A 19562-nucleotide genomic window follows, 5' to 3' on the forward strand; every position below is an offset into this window, starting at 1 on the left:
ATGTAGGATTATTGATCCTGAACACATTGCTTCATAAGTCATTCGTACACAAAATTTCTGCAGCTTTTTTTTTTTTTTTTTTTTTTTTTTTTTTTTTTTAAGTATGCATGAGCTTGCACTCATCACTATTTCAGGGGAACTAAAGTTCCCAGTGCCTTGTCATGTTTTTATGTGACTAATGGAATACCCATACCCCAGGGTCTTCCTTTCTCATGTGAGCATCTGATGATGTACATGTATTTTCAATTGAATTTTCAGTTCCCAATTACAAAACTTAGTCTTGCAGAAACTGTAATGAAAGGGAAATATCGTTTGGTGTAAAAATGAGTATAGCTTTTAGGAAATGATGATACAGAAGCCAAACCATTCACACGGAAAAGAAATACATTTATCTATGTTAGTGAGGGAAATACTTCATCATATGCAGAAGACATATTAATATATTAATGTGTGTTAATTATCTTAAGTGTCATATATCACTAGGCTCTTATACAAACGCTCACTGTCCATGAAAATAAGTGGTCAACACTACTGATTAATATCAAAAATATTCAGAATACAATGCAATAGATTCATTGCAAAGTCACATTCAGTGATTACAATTTTATCTCAGGCCAGCTCACTGTATTTATCTAGCCCGTAACTCCATCATTTCTACTACAACAATGTTATAGGAGACAGTGTTGAAAGCTTTGCAAAACTCAGTGTAACGTCCATTACTCTCCTCTCATCTACCATGACAGTCAATTCATTATAGAAGGCTGTCAGGTTGGACGGGCATAATCTACCCTCCATAAATCCCTGCTGCTTACTCCCAATCACTTTCTGATCCTTAATATTTTTGGAAGTGGCTTCCAGGAGGATTTGCTCCATCACTTTCCCAGGAATCAGTATAAGGCTGATCGCTGTAGCTCCCTGGTTCCTCCACTTTCTTGAAGACAGGAATAACACTTGCTTTGTTGCAGTCCTCAGGAACATCCTCTGATCACCACAACTTTTCAAAGACAGTAGAGTGGACTTGCAACGATATCAGACAGCTCCCTGCATACATTCCATCAAGTTCCTTGCTTCAGCTGCTAGTCTCAGGGGGCTGGGATTCCTGAAGGCAGGTCTTAACAGTAAAAATGGAAGAAGAAAAAAGGCATTGAAGACATATTTTTTACATGTCTTTTGTCACCACAATCCCTGACCCATTCAGCAGTGGCCCAAAATTTTCCACAGCATTCAGAATCACAGAATGGTTATGGTTGGAAGGGACCTCTGGAGATAAACTGGTTCAACCTCCTACTCAAGCAGGGACACTTAGAGAAGGTTGCCCGGAACCATGTCCAGGCAGCTTCTGAGTATCTCCAACATGGGAGGCTACAACCTCTCTGAGCAACCTGTGCCAGTGCTCTGTCACCTGCATAGTAACGTGCTTCCTGAACCAGTTCTCCAGTTTGTGCCCATTGCCTCTTGTCCTGTCTCTTGACATCACTGAAAATAACATGGCTCTGTCCTCTTTGCATGTTACTTTGTTCTTACTGTTATTGATATGTCTACAGAAGCCATTATTATTGCCCTTCTTGTTCCTACTAGATTCAACTCCAGATATATTCTAGCTTTCCTTAATCCATCCCTGTGCAATTGGGCAGTGCTTGTGACTACATTCCTCCTGGCTGGCCTGACTCTGTTTCCAACTCAGTGTGCTTTTTTATGTTTGAGTTTTTATATCTGTTTTTCTGTCTTAGTTTTGTCTAGAGCTCTTTGCACATCCATGCAGGCTTTCTGCTGCTTTTGGTTGATGTACCACATGTGGGGATGGATGATTCTTGAACGTGGAGGAGGTATATTTGAGTATTAACTAGTTTTCTTTGTTGCCTTTTCTCTTCAGAGTCATATCACATATTATTCTTCCAAGCAGGTCCTTGAACAGGCCAAAGTCTGCTCTCCTGAAGTCCAGGACTGGGATTCTGCTGTTTGCCATGTTTCCTTTTCTCAGGATCCTGAACTCCACCATCTCACAGTCATTGAAGGCAAAAATTGCCAGTGACCTTTACAGTTCTTGCAAGGTCTTCCTTGTTTGTAATATGAGATCCAGCAGAGCATGTCCTCTCATCGATTCCTCAGTCACTTATGTCAGGAAATTATCAATGTATTCCAGAAACCTCCCGGACTGCTTGTTCCCTGCTCTTCCTCTAGCAAATATCAGAGTGGTTTACATCTCACTTGAGGACCAGAGCCTGTGAACACGAGGCTTCTTCCAGTTGCCTGAAGACCTCATCACCTCCTTCTTCCTAAAGACATCCGAAGCAGGCACCCACAGCATCACCTGTGCTGGTAAGCCCTCTAATCCTGACACATAAGCTCTTCATAAATTTCATCATCCATCCCACAGCAGAGCTTCAAGCATTCTTGCTACTCTCACATGTGAAGGACAACTTCCCCTCCTCACCATCCTAGCCTCATCCTTCCTAAAAAGTCCACGTGTATACATTTTGACATTCAAGATGCAAGTGCTATTATACCATGTCTCTGTGATCTCGGTGAGGTCATAGCCCTGCAATCTTCTACTGCTTGGTAGAAAATAGAAAAAATATTTTTTTCCTTGGATGTTAAAGCATCCTATAAAACTAAATAGACCTTCTCAACCAATTAGTTTTACAGGAGCAGGTATATGTAAATCCTCCAAAACTGGTATTTCATATCACTAAATGTTATAGCTTTTAACTTCTACTCATCTGCATAGTGTTTTTATTCTTGTTAAGACCTATAAGTTTGTTCTCTTTAACATGATAATTTATGGTTTGAGGTTACAATATTTCTCCTCTGGAGAACATTCAGTTTGCACCTACATAACTGTGTTGTGTATTCACAGTACATAAAGTACAGACCAGTCTGAAGTTTTCTCATTGACTCCAAGAATGGAAGCTGCATGCTTTCAAAAACCCCTTAAGGGACATAATAGCTATGGGTCCTGAGGCTGTGTGCTCATGGTCCAATAAATACCTACTAAAAAGAAGATGAGACTTTAACCAATTAACAAATACATGATGGGCAAATATAAGAAAATAACGACACAGCTTTGGCCAGTTTCATTAATATCCTAGTGACTGTCAAGATTTTTTTGTAGACACCAAAAAGAAAGTAAAAGCTAGAAGACAGCATTTAGAAGGAAATTACAAGATGAATTCACACAAAAAGTTATGGTTATTTTCCTTGGGAAAAAAAAAAAAAAAAGGAAGTATGAAAAATAAAAAATGACCAGGATTCTCAATGATATGCAGGCACTGTATGAGGTGCCTCAATCCATACTTATTTGAGGATCTGGGCTACAATTGCTTCGAGCATTATTTATTTATTATTGCTAACTTTATTATTATTATTTTGTAGGATGGTTGCCTAAAATCGTGGAGAGATAGAGAAGGGGTTGGACATAATAAATATATCACAGAGACAAGCAGTTAAGGTGGTTCCTTTTGGTAAGGCATCTTCTGCATTGTCCTCTGGTTATATCACCTACTCTTGAGAATATATTCTGTATGACTGCTGTGAATAAATAGCATTAAATTTTAAAAAGAAGCTGCACATTAACTTGAATTAGGTGTAGAAAATATGATGAAACTAGGTATCTGTAAGTATGTGAGAGAAAATAAGCCTCAGGGATGATCGACAGTAATCACAGCAATGCAATAATATTGTTTCTTATGTAAAGGGTCTTTTATGTAAAGGGTCTTTTAAGACATCAGAATCATCACCCCCATTCTACAGCTAGATCAGCTGATGTTCCAAGAGGCAAAACAATTAATCAGCTCACTCACAAGGTCAGTAGCAGAGCAGGGAACAGAAATCCCACTCCCTGAATCACTGTCCCATTCACAAGGCCATCTGATAATGGCAAATCATTTGCAAAGAATAATCGAAAATGGAGAATATAGCCAAGAATTTTTTCATCATTACTGTGAAGACAAGGACAGATTCCTACTGCATTTTCTGCTGAAAGGTCAAGCAACAAGTTATGTTCATGCCACTTGGACTTCGGAAAGATCTCCCATCATGGGTCCTTGGAGAATCATGTTGGAAATACCAAAAGAAAGAGCAGGATGATATAGATGGAGATACAATATGCACTGATTAATGATAAGTTCCAGTGATTCAATACAAAGACTTCCTGTCTGGCTCCAATATATCTTAATGCAAACAGCCATTCACTTTACTAAATACACCTCAGGAAATCAACATCAGAATTGAAAATTTAATGTATATATATTTTTTAATTGACGTTCATTACTAATTATAAACTTCCATCCATTTTAGCTTCTTCACACCTCCAAACCACCTCCCTGTTATCTCTTTTTCTTGTGCTGCACCTCTGATTTGCAGAAGTCCATTTCTCCCCCACATTCACTAGTTACTACAGCTGGTCAGTGCAGGTTCCTCCCATCCTCTGGTATCTTCCACTCATATCCTGTGCCCTTCCCCACATGCCTCACTTCTCCAGTCAAAGTGTGAAGTAAAGCAGCAGTGCTGATGTGAGACACTGATCAACATCTAATTCACAAACCAGGAATTAAAATGCAAAATGTAAGTATTGGGATTACAAGAGGAATCACCTGGCAAAAATGAGTAGCAGACAGTGACACTCTTAAGAAGGTTGTTTTTTTGTTTGTTTTTTAAATTACAAATTTGAAAGGTGTTTAATTTAGACCTCCTGGGTTAAGGCTCAGCTTCTCAACACACACCAGCATATAACCACATGAGAAGGTGCAGACAGTGCTAAACCAGCCCCTTCTGAACTGGTCCAGAAACAGAAGCAGGAGAAGCAAGACTGAGGAGATAGAAACACACTCTCTGTGTCTATAGCCCAGCTTGGACCCAAAGAACATTTTGCAATGCTTGCAAAACATTATGAACAAAGATTTCTACTACTGCTCCTACAGACTCAGCAAACCCAACATGTATTCTGAGTCTTAAATTTTGGCCCACAAAGCAAAAATACAAAATCCTGCTGTGCTAAAATCAGTTCACCTTTGGATGTCAGACCTTGTCAAGACAGCAGTGAGCAAATGTAGCCAGACAGTTCCTAAGGTGGAAAGTCTTAACAGTTCTGTCCTGTGTTGCTCAAGTCACCACAAGTTTTCAGGTCTCTGCCATGTGCTTTGTTTCATAATAGAAGTTCCTAATAACCAGCACTAATTCTGATAGTGATGCAACATGTAATGCTGTTTTAGGGTTGGAGGGAACACTAGCCAGAGATACAGCTCAAATACATTGCCATAGAAACAAACACCTACAGTCCACTCTAATGCTGCTCTTGGTTCCTTCACAGGTCCATTGGAGACTGCAATGTTGAGGGAATGCACAGGAGCCAAGTGCTGGAGGCCTGACCTGGAGATAGCTTTCCTGCAAATTGAAAAGATAAAAAAAAAAAAAAAAAAAAAAAAGGAAATAAATGGTGCATATATCACATATAATCATCCAATATTATTATCCACCCCACCCTTCTCCAGAAATCAGAAGAGGAAGCACAGCATCTAATTTCAGTTTGGGTGAAATGGTGCTTGAATGCCATCTTCTGCTAAAGCAGTTTAGGAAAAGCATAAAGTAATCTGATCACTGAAAATTACTGTTTAATGAAGATCAGTTACTCATCTGGCACTAAGCTGAAACATCAATCCAGTGGGTTGCATATGGTTCTGTTTGCCAGTTTCAGCGGAGTCCCCATTCATTACACTTATTCTTTACATACCAGCAGAACCTGCTGAATCAATTTATGCATAATTCCAAATAGCTTTTATTGGAGGAATGAAATATGAGTTTATGCCAAAAATGCAACATCTGGCAGCTTTACTTTGTAGGCTGAGGAGTCTTCCATTCAGCATCAGAATATGTAAACATGACACTGGGACACCGCTTAGGAAAGAGAGTTATGCACTACCCTTCCTGATCGTATCAGCATGCCCTCAAGGTATTACAGCTGCTTTCCACTTATATTTCAATTCTATCTTTTTATTCCAAAGCCCTTCTTGAGACATAAATACGGCCTCCTTCAAAGGTCACAGATGTTGACCAGAAGCACTCCTGAAGCTCACAAGGACTGTGAGCATTTCCACCAAGCTGCTCCCCCAGCTGCACTCAACCCTGCAAAATGAGTCTTGAATAGCAAGACATTAGGTAGGAGAACAACGCACTGCTGATACAAAGTTCAGCTGCTCCTGGATGATAGGATTCATAAAGCTTCATAACACTATTGTGTTTTATATTTTAGCAGCTGATGGCAGCAGCCAAAACAATCTTACAGATCCAGCAATGATTTAGAACAGGACTTAAAAATAAGCAAAACCAAAAACCAAATCTCAAAGAGAGATCTCCTTTCATATGCCCCATGCACTCATCCCTCACAAAACGAAGTGACAGTCTGTTTGGGTAAAGTACATTTTTGTGATACCACTCCCACAGTGCAACAGCTATTTATGGCTATTTATAGCATCTCCTAATCTTACCACTGTCCCATGGCAATAAAGGTCAATTGAGCCAGTGATGACAATCCAGGTCAGCCATATGCTAAATAAATCTTTTCATTGTCCTGAAAATATACAGTGCAGTACATATCCATGGTAAAGGAGCTCAGAAGCATCGTTGCTCACAGCATATGTCCGGAAAAAACAAGAGGGCTGAGTCAGAATGTCTTAAATTCCCTTTCTTGTGGGTAGCATGAGCAACTCAGCACATTAACAATAGCCTCTGGTCATCCAGTGTTCCCTTTCCACTTAGCAGTGGGAAAGACATTGACATTAAAAGGTTTTTCCAAGATATTTTACATTTGACTAAAACCCATTAGAACAAGCAAGCCAATGAAAAGACTGTCACTACTTGGCAATGTATCAGGAATGAACAATTTAGCCAAAAAGATTGTATGCCATATATTTCAGCACAACATAATCTAACATGCCTTCTCAATGACCAGTTGAAGGCCTTAAAGAAATGAACCAAAAGAAACTACAAAAATACATTTTCAAATATTTCTTAAAAAGTCCAATATTTGGCAGTCTCCTTCCATGTTGTTTTGCTATCAATTTAGTTATTAATTATTCCTACACACAATGATACATCCTCTTGTCTAGTCAGTTATAACATTACAATTTGTTCTGGTGAAAATGGGACTGCATCACATTTTCCATCCTGCCTCACTGACAGCAATAAACTCAACTAGTGGTTACTTAGTCCTGCCCTCATAGCAGAGGAAGTTTCTACTTTGTGCAAAGTACTTAAGCAAAAGTGACTGAATACGTGTTAGCAATTAATCTTTATTTGATGAAAAAGACCAACATTTCAGCTAACTCTGCTCACAGCCTATCACTTGTCAGGCAATACAACCAGTAAAGTTGGATCCCTCCACTACAATAACTTAATAAAGCAAAGTTTGCTATGACTATTCCATGAATAAATTCATCTGACCAGTCTGAGGACAAGGCTTCCAGCTGGAAGGCAAATTCAGCAGACTTAGGTAAATATATCTAATGAATGGCTACAGGCATCACAGCATCCAGCTTTCGACACTCTTTCAAGTCAGAATTAGAGACGTGTAAGCCTCCTGTAGCAGAACCCACTCAAAGGCAAGCCAAGGTCAATGAGTCTTTTGGGGGAGACTTGGCAGAGCTTTATGCAAACAGCCAGCCCTTCCTTCGCATGCCAGGCTGGATCTAGGGCTTTGGCTGGAAAACACAGGCATGGAAATGCTTTTTTTTTTTTTTTTTCAACTTTGTTTGAACACAGAAGCCTTAAAATGATCTCAGGGATCAGGATATTGCATGAACTAGGCAGAAATGACACTTAGACCCAAGGGCAAGCTAAAAATGCCTACTCCCACACAGGTTCTTATCAGAATTTTGTCTTGGGACAAAGAGAGACAACACTGTGCACCACAAAAGCAAAAATAATATATATATTTATACACATATATAAGAGGTTGGACTAAAGAGCAAGCAAGTGCATTTCTAAAAATTTTAATTCAGAAGAGAGAGGGAAAAATAGGGGAAAGAAGTGCAGAATAAATTCAATAACAGAGCAGATGCAGAGTATCCAGCTGACTATCGCATATTGCCCTAACTAGCACATCACACCATCTGGCATTTTTCCAATAGAAAGGTAACAAGAGGCTTTCGGTTATCTTCCCCAGCAATTTCATCTCTACTGTGCTGAGTGCATGAATGAAAGCAGAGGCTCAACAGGCAGCCTTTCCCCATAGAAGTGAGAGTAATCACTATTCACCTGATAAGAGATAGCCAGGAAAAGTGAATCTGTATCTTCCTAATATATTCCATTCTTCAGACAATGAAGTCCACAACTTTGCTAAAATGGGCACACCAGCCTGCTTGCAAACTCAGGAGAATAAACAAACGTGGCAACAAGCAGCAAGGAAATGCTGCATCATAATGTAAAGAGTTGTATTTTCATAATTACTTTTACAGACCAAGTAGCAGTAATTTGCAATAGATGGTATTATCAACTGATTTCACACACTACTACTGTGAACAAGCATAGGTGTACATACACACGTATGTCATTAAAAATACAGCATAAAAAAATTCTGATACTAGTTCCATATCTCATGCTATTAGAGAAGCTCCAACACAGAAGCCAACTGCCTTGGAAACCAAAAGAAATCTGGCATACAAGCTAGGCAAGTATAACAACTGCATTAAAACAAACAAACAAAAACAAAAACAAAAAAAAACTTTTTCATTTTGCTGAAAAGTCAGGCAAGACACAACCTAATTGTTAAATCAAAGGATATATACTTTATTAGGGGGATATTTGAGTTTATATCACAGAATTTGGCCTTTTCCTCCAACTTGCACATAAAAAAGTCCTCCAATGTTTGGTTTATACTGAATAGTTATGCTCAAATCCTCAAAGACCATACAAGGCAACTAGTCAGTAGTGTTTGTCTCATTTAAATTTTCACAAAAACTACCTGCAAATGAAAGAGTACGGTAGAGCTGCACATGGTTAATAGGTTTGAGCATGATTTCAGCCATCACTGGGGTTGGAGCTGCTGCATTTCCAGGCTGGGGTTATTATCCTCCTTTTCACAGGAGTGTACATTAGCTATTATTAGGATAGTCTTTAAGATGGAAGGCTGAGAAATCAGAAGAACACAGGGATTGACTTCCACAGGGCCTATGGCAAGGACACCCACCAGGAGGCATATTTTGGACGTCTTTTCTCAGATGGAGATAACCTAGATATTTAGCAAGAAAAGAATAGTCCGTTGTATAACAATGTTTAAGTTACAGTGCTCTGTTTTTCTTAAATATTCAGTGTAGACAAACTCTATACTTGCAAGCTCTCAGGTCTGCAAACCACAATTAGAAAATTCCTGCACACAGCCAGCCAGTACCTGCACTCTATATGAACAATCTTTGTGCCAGAGTCTGTTGGAGGTGGTTTTCACTCCTGCAATTTGGTCCTTATGAAAGTCATGAACAAAATGTACTGGCTAAACTCTGACATTATTTCAGTTTTCCACATGCATCTCCACTGACTGCACTGCACTTCTGCAACCTGCTGTTCCCAGTTTGCCTTCAAGGCATATAATGTTCTCCTTTGCAGCTAACTACAGGGCAACATCTCAAATCCACTGTAACATTCAAGATTTCTCTTTCTTTTCTTTTTTTTTTTTTCTGCATTAGATATGAAAGGAGCCATCTTCAGTTAAATAAAAATAAAAAATAAAAATAAATAAAAACGTCTGGTCCGCTATTACTTTTCTGGCTACAGCCAGTAGCAGGTGCTTAGAGAAGCACTGGCACAAATTGGGTGATCCTTCCCCTGACATAGTCCAGTCCCAGCTTCCAGTAATCAGTAGTTTAAGGACTTCCTGAGCTGGAGGCTGCTTCCAGACCTTTGTGCTTAATAGCCTGTAATGGCTCTTTACTCTAGGAATGTGTTGGTCCTTCCCTGAACCATTTATACTCTTGGTCTCCACAGCAGCCTGTGTAATGAGCTCCACAATTTGATTATGGGCAGTGTAAAGTACTTCCTTCTGTCTGTTTTTAAAATTCTGTTTGATAATCTAATCCGTGTATCATATTGTGAGGAACAGTGAGTAATCATCTGCCTCTCTACACCTTCTGTGATTTTATGAATCTCTGTTCAGATACCCCTTCATTCATCCTTTTTTTTCCTTCCCCCAACTTGAAAGCACTCTACACCATTTGGGCTTTTGCTGGTGCTGAAATTTTTCCAACGTTATCAACATTTTCTAGCTAAATTCTATATTTTATTTATTTATTTATTTATTTTGGTAGGATTGCCAGAACAAGAAGTATTCAAGTTCTGGCTGTACCAAAATTTATTCAGTGACATCATCAAACTTCGTGTTTTGTTCTCTTTTTCTATTTCCTTCATATTCTCAGCCTTTTACTCACCTATCACTGTGAGAATAAAATTAACCATTTCATAGTACTCATTTTACTCATTTATCCAAAGATCCCTTTCCTGAGTGATAAATGCTAAAAAAAGTCCAAATTTTTAAACTTTCCCCACCTCCTCAGGTGCATGACTTTTCCCTCATCAGTCTCACTTTCAGCTGCAATTCATGGCCGCCTTCATCAGAAGATCCTTCTGCAACTTACCGATCAGCCTATGGTCACCCCAAGTGGCTGTGCAGAGCAGCAGCAAGCTTGCCCCCCTCACACTTTGCTCTTTGGCAGGCCATTAAAGTGTGTGTTGAACAGCACTGTTCCCATTACATTACCCCATGGTCCCCATAGGTAACCTCCTCCCACTTGAAAACCCATCCCCTGGTTGCATGCTACATTTTAATTGTTATTTGAGCACATGAAGATCATCCCTTTTACCCCTACTTTCTGAACCAGGAGTTTTTTCCCCCACCTCAATGGAAGCTGTGTGTACTCCCTCAGCCAGACCACCCCAGGGCATGGCCCTGGTGCCTCTGACAGTGATGTCTGCGAGGCTCATGAGCCCTGGCTTCCCTGAAAAAAGCAGCGCTGGCTCTCCTCCAGCACATCACGTTCAGTTCTGTGTTTACTAATCCTGCATTTTATCAACAGCTCTACCAGTTTACCTCACAGATTAGAACTTACTGCTGGGCTACCCACAGCAGCACCGTGTAAGCCCTAATGTGATCATCCCTGCTCATTTTGGACTGAGGATGATTTAAAAGAGAGATTATAAAGCTCTCTCAGCTATTTATTGTTTGGATTCCTTCAGAATACTTAGCAAGATGAAATCCTATCGATTAGTTATTGGCCCTTATGTCAATGTATTCTTCAGCCTCTTACATTAAGTCTCCCATTTTCCTCAGGTTCATCCACACAAATAACAGCTCAGCCTACAATACTCTCAGGCATCCTCAGCGGTGAACACTGATGCAAGAAATTCAATTAGTGGTAAGGAGAAATAGACTCCAATAAATACCCGCTTCTGCATGTCACTGACAGCCCAAGGAACAGGGTATGGAAAAGCAGAGATGTAGGTAGCTTCCCAACCACTCAACATCCTCAGCAGATCCTTTCCTCCCTCACTCTTAACTCCTCGACACACAGACCAGCACAACAAAATCTGCATGGAAACTGCTCTGTCTCCACACAATGCTGCAGCTCCAAGCAGCTCTGACCAGCTCTGCTTGCAGCCTTCAGCCTCCTCCACCTAGTAAGACAGCTCACGTCCGCAAGAGACCAACCTAGAGACAATGAAATAAATTTCACTAATTATCTAATTAAGGATTTCCAGCAGCAAGCCCAAAGCTGGGAGGCAACTACTGTATGTCAGATCCCTGAGTAAATTCTGGTAGGAGCACCCAGATTACCAAATAAAACACCATACCCAAATTTAAAATTTAAACAAATTTTAGCTGACCAAAGAGAGACAGCCAGACTTTCTGTCATCACTTCTCCATAAAACGGCAAATCAACTAGAGACACAGGTAATACATGGGACTCCTGGGAGAGTCTCCTAAAGAGGAGATAAAACAAAAGGAGTAGAAGACCTGCCGAAAGTTTGATCAGGACAAAAAAGAGCATCTACCACATGGTGTTGTGTTTTCAGAGCATACACATCCATTCCTGTGTTCTGCACATGAAGAGATACTTCTTTAAAATGTACTCTTGCTCCCCAGACTCTGGGTACAAAAGTAGTAGGTTACTTTTCCTATCCCAAATAGATTATGAAACAACCTGTGTGTGAAAAGAGGCAATTCCAGCCTGCATTATGAATATGCTGGTGGGTTCTTAAGCACGAACATGGAAATTGCCACTGCCCTACAGTTATGCTTGGAGCTTAGGTTAGTGTCAAATAGCACAGGTCAGAGTAGTGCAAATGCCAGCCAAATTTCTCCAGCGTATTAATTTCTCTACTCTCTGCTCAGCTTCACTCATAGGCATATATTAAGTGCCATTTTTTACCTTCTAAAAAGTAAATTATGGATTTAATTAGATGCAGGGTTATGCTAAATTCCTCAGTTCTTAAAATCTTTTCTTACATCAAGAGTACATCTTCTCAGAAGTCATTAAAAGCTTACATCATCTTATCAATTCTTGCCAAGGGGACACTGACAGTAGAAGACAACTAGATTTTAGGATCAACAAGGTCCTTCCCAAGCTTTTACTTAAATATGCTGTTTCTGACATAAGTACAAATGTGGTAATTCCTCTTACGGCAAAAAGCGACAGTCCTTGAAGGACTCCTTGCCATAACAGAAATGTCAATGTAAGTTTGTGCGAAGAGGAAAGGAAAGAAATGATGCGGGTAGTAATTTAACAAAGACAAAGAATGCCCTTTATCCCTGTAATTCACCATGAGAGAGACTAATAAAGGTGCCTAGGAAAGCAGGAAGAAGGAAAAAAATGCTTTCTTGAACTAAATTGCTTTGCTTTATTTTTCTGCAGTCTTCAGTGTTCAAAGCCTTGAATGCCAGGTTTGGAAAAGACCTGGAAAATTTTTCTCTGTTAGGCAAACTTATCATATGTTTGCATTCATGAAGTTGTCAAGACCCATCTATTTGGTCCAGTTGTTCCTTTTTATTATTATTATTATTATTATTATTTATTTATTTATTTATTTTTATTTCTACTGAGCATCTACACCAGTTCTTCACTCCTCTCATGATTATTTTTTTTTTTTTTGTAATTTTCATCCCATGTGTTCCCTGTATAAATCCTTAAATTACTGTTGTTAGGACTTTCGCATTTTATCCAGAGAATAAAAACTGAATCTACAAGTTCCAACTTTTACATGACCCTTCTACAGAATTAAAGGGATCAAGGCACCTTAATGCCTTGATTTAGAAATCTTGAAACTCTTTGGTCCAAACTCTTTGACTGAGGTTATGTTAGGACAGAGGCATGCATAGCGATTTGGAATCTCAAATTTCAGAGATTCTGGAATCAATCGAGCAACTGGGATGATAAAATTTAATCACCGTCTTTCCAAGTAAACAATGAGAAACACTCTAGGGAACTCTGAGTATAAATGATTTCCAGCTGTATCACAGAATGGACATCAGCATCACAGAAGATTGATATGTTTTTACTGTTTCAGAAAGCAAAGGAGTCTGAGTGTGAAGCCTTTTCATGAAAATACATTTGATCCAGACAAAATCATAGCATATTCCAGGACCTGTGTTCTGTAGTTCTACTGTAGATACAAAATGATGAGCAAATTGGATGGAGATGACTATGGTATAATTATGCTATTTATGTCTTCTATCATATGCTGAAATCATATATACTGATTTTCAAAGGGGGTACTGATAATCTATAATAGCACTCTGCCAACCAGAGGAAAATAAGTAAAGACTGAAGTATTTTTTTGAGTGAGATTCTTGGTGGCATCAAATATTCTTCATTTGATCTAGAAGATAAAGAATGGGTGGGGGGAAACAATGCAAGACAGGGAGGGAATGGTACTAAATCCTCACTAATTCGGAAGAGCAAATTAGGAAGAAAAAAAAAGAAAAAAAAAGGAAGGGGAGAAGATTTTTATTTTTATCTTTTAACATTAGTCCTGAAAATGTTTTCTTGCCTCTCAGATGCTAGCACATTGCTTTCAAAAATAAACTAATTTAAGGTGATTTCTGTATCAGACCTGGATCCTCTGCTGGCATAAGCTATTTACACAAGCTGAAATGTCATTATGACTCAAGAACTATATGGCCTCACACAAACTATGTAATGAAGTATTCTGTTTTTTTTCTTTTCTACAAATCTAATGTGTGCCTTGCAGTTTTGCACTGCAAGCTACAGACAGTTGTTACAAATGTGAACGTTTTAGAATCTATTTCCATAAGCCTGAATCATTAAGTGTTTTTCCTCTCTGTTGTGTAGTCTCTCTACATTGGATATGGAAACAATCTGAAATCTTCACTACCCATCTCCACATTTGTTCCCCATTTGCAAGCTTCCATTTAGTAAATATAAGGGATTCATGGATTAAAAATAAAGAACTTCCTTTTTCAGAGTATGAAAACAAAAATTGAAATAGGGAATAAAAATCCATAATCACTAGTCAAGTGAGAAATACTTCAAGAGTTTTTTAGGTTGTAGATTAAATAGAGGAATATTGTGTTTTATGCCAGAAGAATTTTGTTACCAAATATTGATCCAAGAATCAAATTCTCTTCCTCCAGGACACACAAATACCTAGGACTGAAGGAATGATCGAGAACAAAAGCAAGCTTTAAAACAATCTAGGAAAACAGTTTTTCTAACAAGAGATTCTGAAAGCACAAAGGACAGACAAACAGTCTTGCTTCTGAAAAGCCAATTAGACTTAAAATTCCAAATACGATTTTTACAGAAAGAAGAGAGTCTAGATAACAGAGCATGGATAGAAGCTCAGGCTTCGCCTGCATGGTTCTTGAGGAGGGAAAAAAAGAGAGAGAGAGAAAGGAAAAAAAATACATTTACTTTTCATTAGAGTGACACTTGAGAAAGGCAGATAAAAACTAAAACTATCTTCAAAAAATAAATAAATAAAAATAAATTCTATTTTCTCTCCAAGGAAGGAAGCCAGTAACTGAGATATGACAAAGCTTTTGTTCCACCCTCCCTCTCCAGGATAGTATGAGAAATAAAAACAGAGACCAAAAAAAATAAAAATCAACCAGTACCCTTTTCTTTTCATTCCTCACCACAAAGACTATACAGTTCAATATACAGTTCAACAGCAGACAGTGCTGTCCTTAGGCAACCTTATGTATTGAGCACCTGGAGCAAGAGGCCCCTAACTCCTGCTCACAGCAGTGAACAAGCTCTACCATGAATCTGAGCCTTTGTCCCCTCCACAGCATTTCTGAATTCCATTTCCTCTGGCATTGTGTGCATGGCTCAGCCTAAGTCTCAAGGAAGTAGACACATGCCCACTGCTCCCAATTCCTGCATCTGAGACAAAGTACAGCACAGGGTAGAGAAAGAGGACGGAAGGTAAGTAAAATGCAGACAAAAACAAAACAAAAGTGAGATTCCCGAGCAAGTCTGCGTAGCATCCTGCTCCTGCAGGGCCTCTGCAAAGCTCATCCAATTAAATCAAAAGGTTTCACCTATTTTTAATAAGTTTCAGGATGAAAGACTGGAGACTTGGTGATAGTTCTTCAGGTCTTTACAGAAGCAAAAAACACCTTCTTTTTTGTTCACGGAACTTGTGCCTGAACAAGGAATGAGTGATCTGGGTAGTAAAACTAATTCATAATAAGTCACCGCCTTTCTGACAACCACCCCACTCCTCAACAATTGGCTGGCAACACCAAAGTGAGAAGAAAAAAGTACACCTGATGTCACACCCGATGTGACAATATGCTCGTGGCCACCCTCTTTCATTGCAGAGAAAGCAGAAAACTTAGGAAGCTGCTTAAAATAAACTTCTAGAGCTGCAGGAGAAACAGAGAAGGGCTTGAGTCAGAGAAGCATTAACCTCAGAATACCCAGAGTGTTTATAAAACATCAATTCATACTCATTTAGTCCTGAATAAAACATGAGTTGTCTACCAAAAATACTTATGTTCTAAGCTTATTTGTGATAATCAACTTTGCAGTTACGTGTAACCATTCACAAATCAATCTCTTTGTACCAGACTCTAACATTTCTGCCCGGAGGAGCATTTCACATCAGATTAAGAAAGCATCGTCTGTGTCATGTAACGTTACAAATCTCTCTGGAATTATATGGAGGGCCTGCTGCCTTCAGCATGCTGTGGGCACTAAAGCGGTGCCCTGGTGATACTCCAAGGCACCATCAGCCAGGAGGGAAACTTCTGCACCCCTCTGACTCCAAGGGACAGCCATCATGGGGCCATGCCCAGGTCTGCTTTGAGTGTTCGGTTGGGGAAGCTTCTGGGGTGACACAATGGCGAGGAAGTGCAGATGTCCCACCTGCTAGAGCAAAGATCTTCGTGGGTGAGAAGAAAGCAGAGGTCTTCAGCAGTCATTAGCAGCTCTGCTAGCTTTAATTAAAACGATGTTGTATCTGGAGTCTTTTTATTTGTTGGAACCAATTTCAAAAATGCTCATTTTTCTCATGACCTGCCCTTTAAACAGTTTCTCTTTTTTCATCTAAATTCTGTTAAAACATACATATGGGCTTTTTCTTCCTCCCTGTTGACTCACCAGTTGTATATAAGCAAGCTAAGAGAGACAAGACAAAGCACTGTCAAATGCACATAACAAGCAAACAGCAGGGAGGAAAAGATTTATTTTCCTCTAATATCTTTTTGGCTACTGTAATGCTGGATTTTACTTCAGTAGTGCCTATACAGCTCCAGAAAAGGAGAGTAAATGGATGGTGCTCCTTCAGGGTCAGATAAATCTCAGATGCCACGACTTGACAGCAGCCTCGCAACTCCAGCACACCTAGAGCTGGGACAGATCTGGACATTAACCTCACAGTGGGTCATGCCACACTACTCGGACATTTTTTTAATCTGAAAGATTTTGACAATACAAAGGGGACTTGTAATGGCATGCTCTTGGCTCCTGTGTTAGGGTATTATTTATTTGCCAGAGTCATTTGGAGAGAAATACTGATTTGAAATGAAGTCGCTGAACAAGACTGCTGTGGGATCAAAGTAAAATAATACCCATTTATGCATTGTTTTTATTATGAAAGCAAAAAGACCAGTTTCTGAGGCTTCCTCCTACCAGCGAGCATTAAGATGTGAAGATAACAGGATGGGAGAGTAGAATCCTTTACCACTAAATTACCAGAGCAAAGAGGTGTCAACTGTACAAACATCCTGCCCACTTTCACCCTGCAGTGCCTCATCCTCAGCACAGAAGTAACACTTACAGAAGTGTTACTTCTGCAAAGTAGGTCAACCACCAAAGTCAATCCACCTTTGACCTTACAATTTTTCATCCTGTATGCCATAAAAATACACATCCCCCAAGATTTGGCCCATGTGGGAACGTCCCCTCATTTTACAACTGAGCAGTCTGGCATTCTCAGCCAGAAGAAACTCTACTGGCTTAAAATCAGCTCACAAGGCCTTGAACCTTATGGTTACTTCTAATATCATTTTCCCAGGAAAATAAATAAATAAATAAATAAAAATTTTAAATTTAAATTTTAAAAAGTAATTCTCCCCCAAGCTCCCCTCTGTATATCCTTTGAATAAAAAGAGCTTTCACAAAATAATGGTGGAGAGCAGAGATGGATTGAAGGTGAGAGAAGAAATATTGTAAATACATTTCTACTGAAGTGGTATCATTGACACCATTCCAGTAATATTACCAATATAACACAGCACAGCTCGAGCAGACTTGAGAATCAGCCCCACAGAGTACAGAGAAGGAAGACAGGGCAGCACAGTGAAGACGAAGGAACCCAAACAAATATCTCATAGCAAAAAAAAAAAAAAAAAAAAAAAAAAAAAAAAGCAAAGAGTGAACATACACATCTACATCTGCAACTGGGAATGAGAGAGGCAATTCAGAGCTTCCAAATTTTGCAAGTACCACCTAACTGGCAAAGTTACTGTGACCACAAGAGCCATCCTTACCCACCCGTCATCGCAGCAGGTTGTCCTGACAACTCCACAGGCATCACTACCTCCCAACAGCAGCGTTCAGGCTTTCAAGCCACAAAGTGATACTAAAAGGTTAAGAGAAGTTCTTACAAATTAAAATCCACCAGAAAGGCAATTACAAACACTCATCAGATCCCAGCAATTGCATGCAGGTCACTCCTGTAAAGCAAATTTCCAGGGAAAATTAAAAAGATAAAGAAAACTCTCCAATTTGTATAGCTGTTGGAAGCATGTAAGCAGATAACTTTTATGAAGAAAAGAGCTAAGATAACATTATAACCCAAACAACAACAGCAAAAAAGTACAGAACCCGGAGAAAGACAAACACCTTGTTTATGTGAGAAAATTGCAGTGCTACAACTTAAATGAGTGTTTATCTACTTTAGTCTTAGTAGTGCAAATTGGAAAGTGGAAATGACTTCCTCTTAATAACACCTTATTGTGACTGAGATCGAATCTGTGCCTCATGGATTTAAAGTAACCTTAAACAACTGCTCTGAGTGCCTACAGAGGAAGCTGTGAACTTGGATAGCTTCAGAGCACCTACCCTGGCAGGTGACTCAAGTACAGACTTCCTGCTTAGTAAAGCTTTAAGAAAAAGGAAACACTAAATCATGTACAATAAAAACTGTCCAAACTACTGTGGAATGAATACTAAGTGGCAGATTCCCACATGTCCTCCAGGACATCCATATATTTTGTTATTCTGATTGCCTGGGTTTTAAGGCATCTGGTTACAAGGAGAAGTACTGAAACCACAGCCCATCCATAATGCAGCAGCAACTGCCTGAATTTGCGGAGAAACTGATGCAGTAATTTTGGTTATAAAGGGGTCATGATTCAAATGCCAATGACATTACTTCAACACTGTTGACAATGCACTGCTAATTGAAGCATGTAGGAGAGATGAGGATGAATACCTACACAGCCTATTTGAGTGACTGCTCATTTTGAGTAGGCTTTTAAAACAACATTGCTGGTAGCAGCAGCAGTACTGTTAAGTTTCATTGGCAGGTCAGGATTCAACTTTCCGAAGTTGAGAAATGTTGCACTAACTGATGAAGACTGTAATTCCACCTGGGGGAATGTGATAAATTTGAGCTTTGTTCTTGTGGTCTATCATGTCACCAGAAACCTTTGCCGGAGCTACAGAAGTACTGCATGCAGATGAGAGTGCATTACTTCATCAATAAAATGTTTCAGGAGCTTTTCCAGAAGCAGCAGAAGAAATATAAAGAGCAATTGAACCTTGAGAGAAACTATTTGTTCTGACTTATGAGATAATTTATAACGCCAAAATATACTGTTAATTAAAATAACAGTGTATTTGTGACTTCATTTTAAGCTCAGTGACAAAAAACAACTTTATAGCACTTTAACTTGTGGAATTTCATTTCTGTAGTGTTGTTCATATTGTAGATTTCAAAATACATTATAAAGCAGGGAGTAAGCCAGCATCATGCAGACATGAACCAACAGAGATATCTGTTTCAACCACAGGCTGTTCCCACAGAGCTCTGGATCTCAGAATCAGATT

At 39.2% G+C, this 19562-nt stretch overlaps 1 protein-coding gene across 6 annotated transcripts in view; it reads right to left on the reverse strand.

Moving 5' to 3' along the window:
* DGKI (diacylglycerol kinase iota) overlaps positions 1-19562 on the reverse strand; it is a gene marked incomplete at its 5' end in the record, with an annotated part of 213446 nt that overhangs the window by 132632 nt on the left and 61252 nt on the right. For all 6 annotated transcript variants that reach the window (XR_014685744.1, XM_084497769.1, XM_084497768.1 and 3 more), the window contains one exon: positions 5274-5382. Coding sequence is in view for 3 of the 6 variants with exons in the window: in XM_084497769.1 (XP_084353895.1) it covers positions 5274-5382 (109 nt within the window). The remainder of the gene's footprint in view (positions 1-5273; positions 5383-19562) is intronic.

The sequence above is a fragment of the Aythya ferina genome (genome assembly GCF_964211825.1).
Source record: "Aythya ferina genome assembly, chromosome: 1".
Classification (NCBI taxonomy): Eukaryota; Metazoa; Chordata; class Aves; order Anseriformes; family Anatidae; genus Aythya; species Aythya ferina.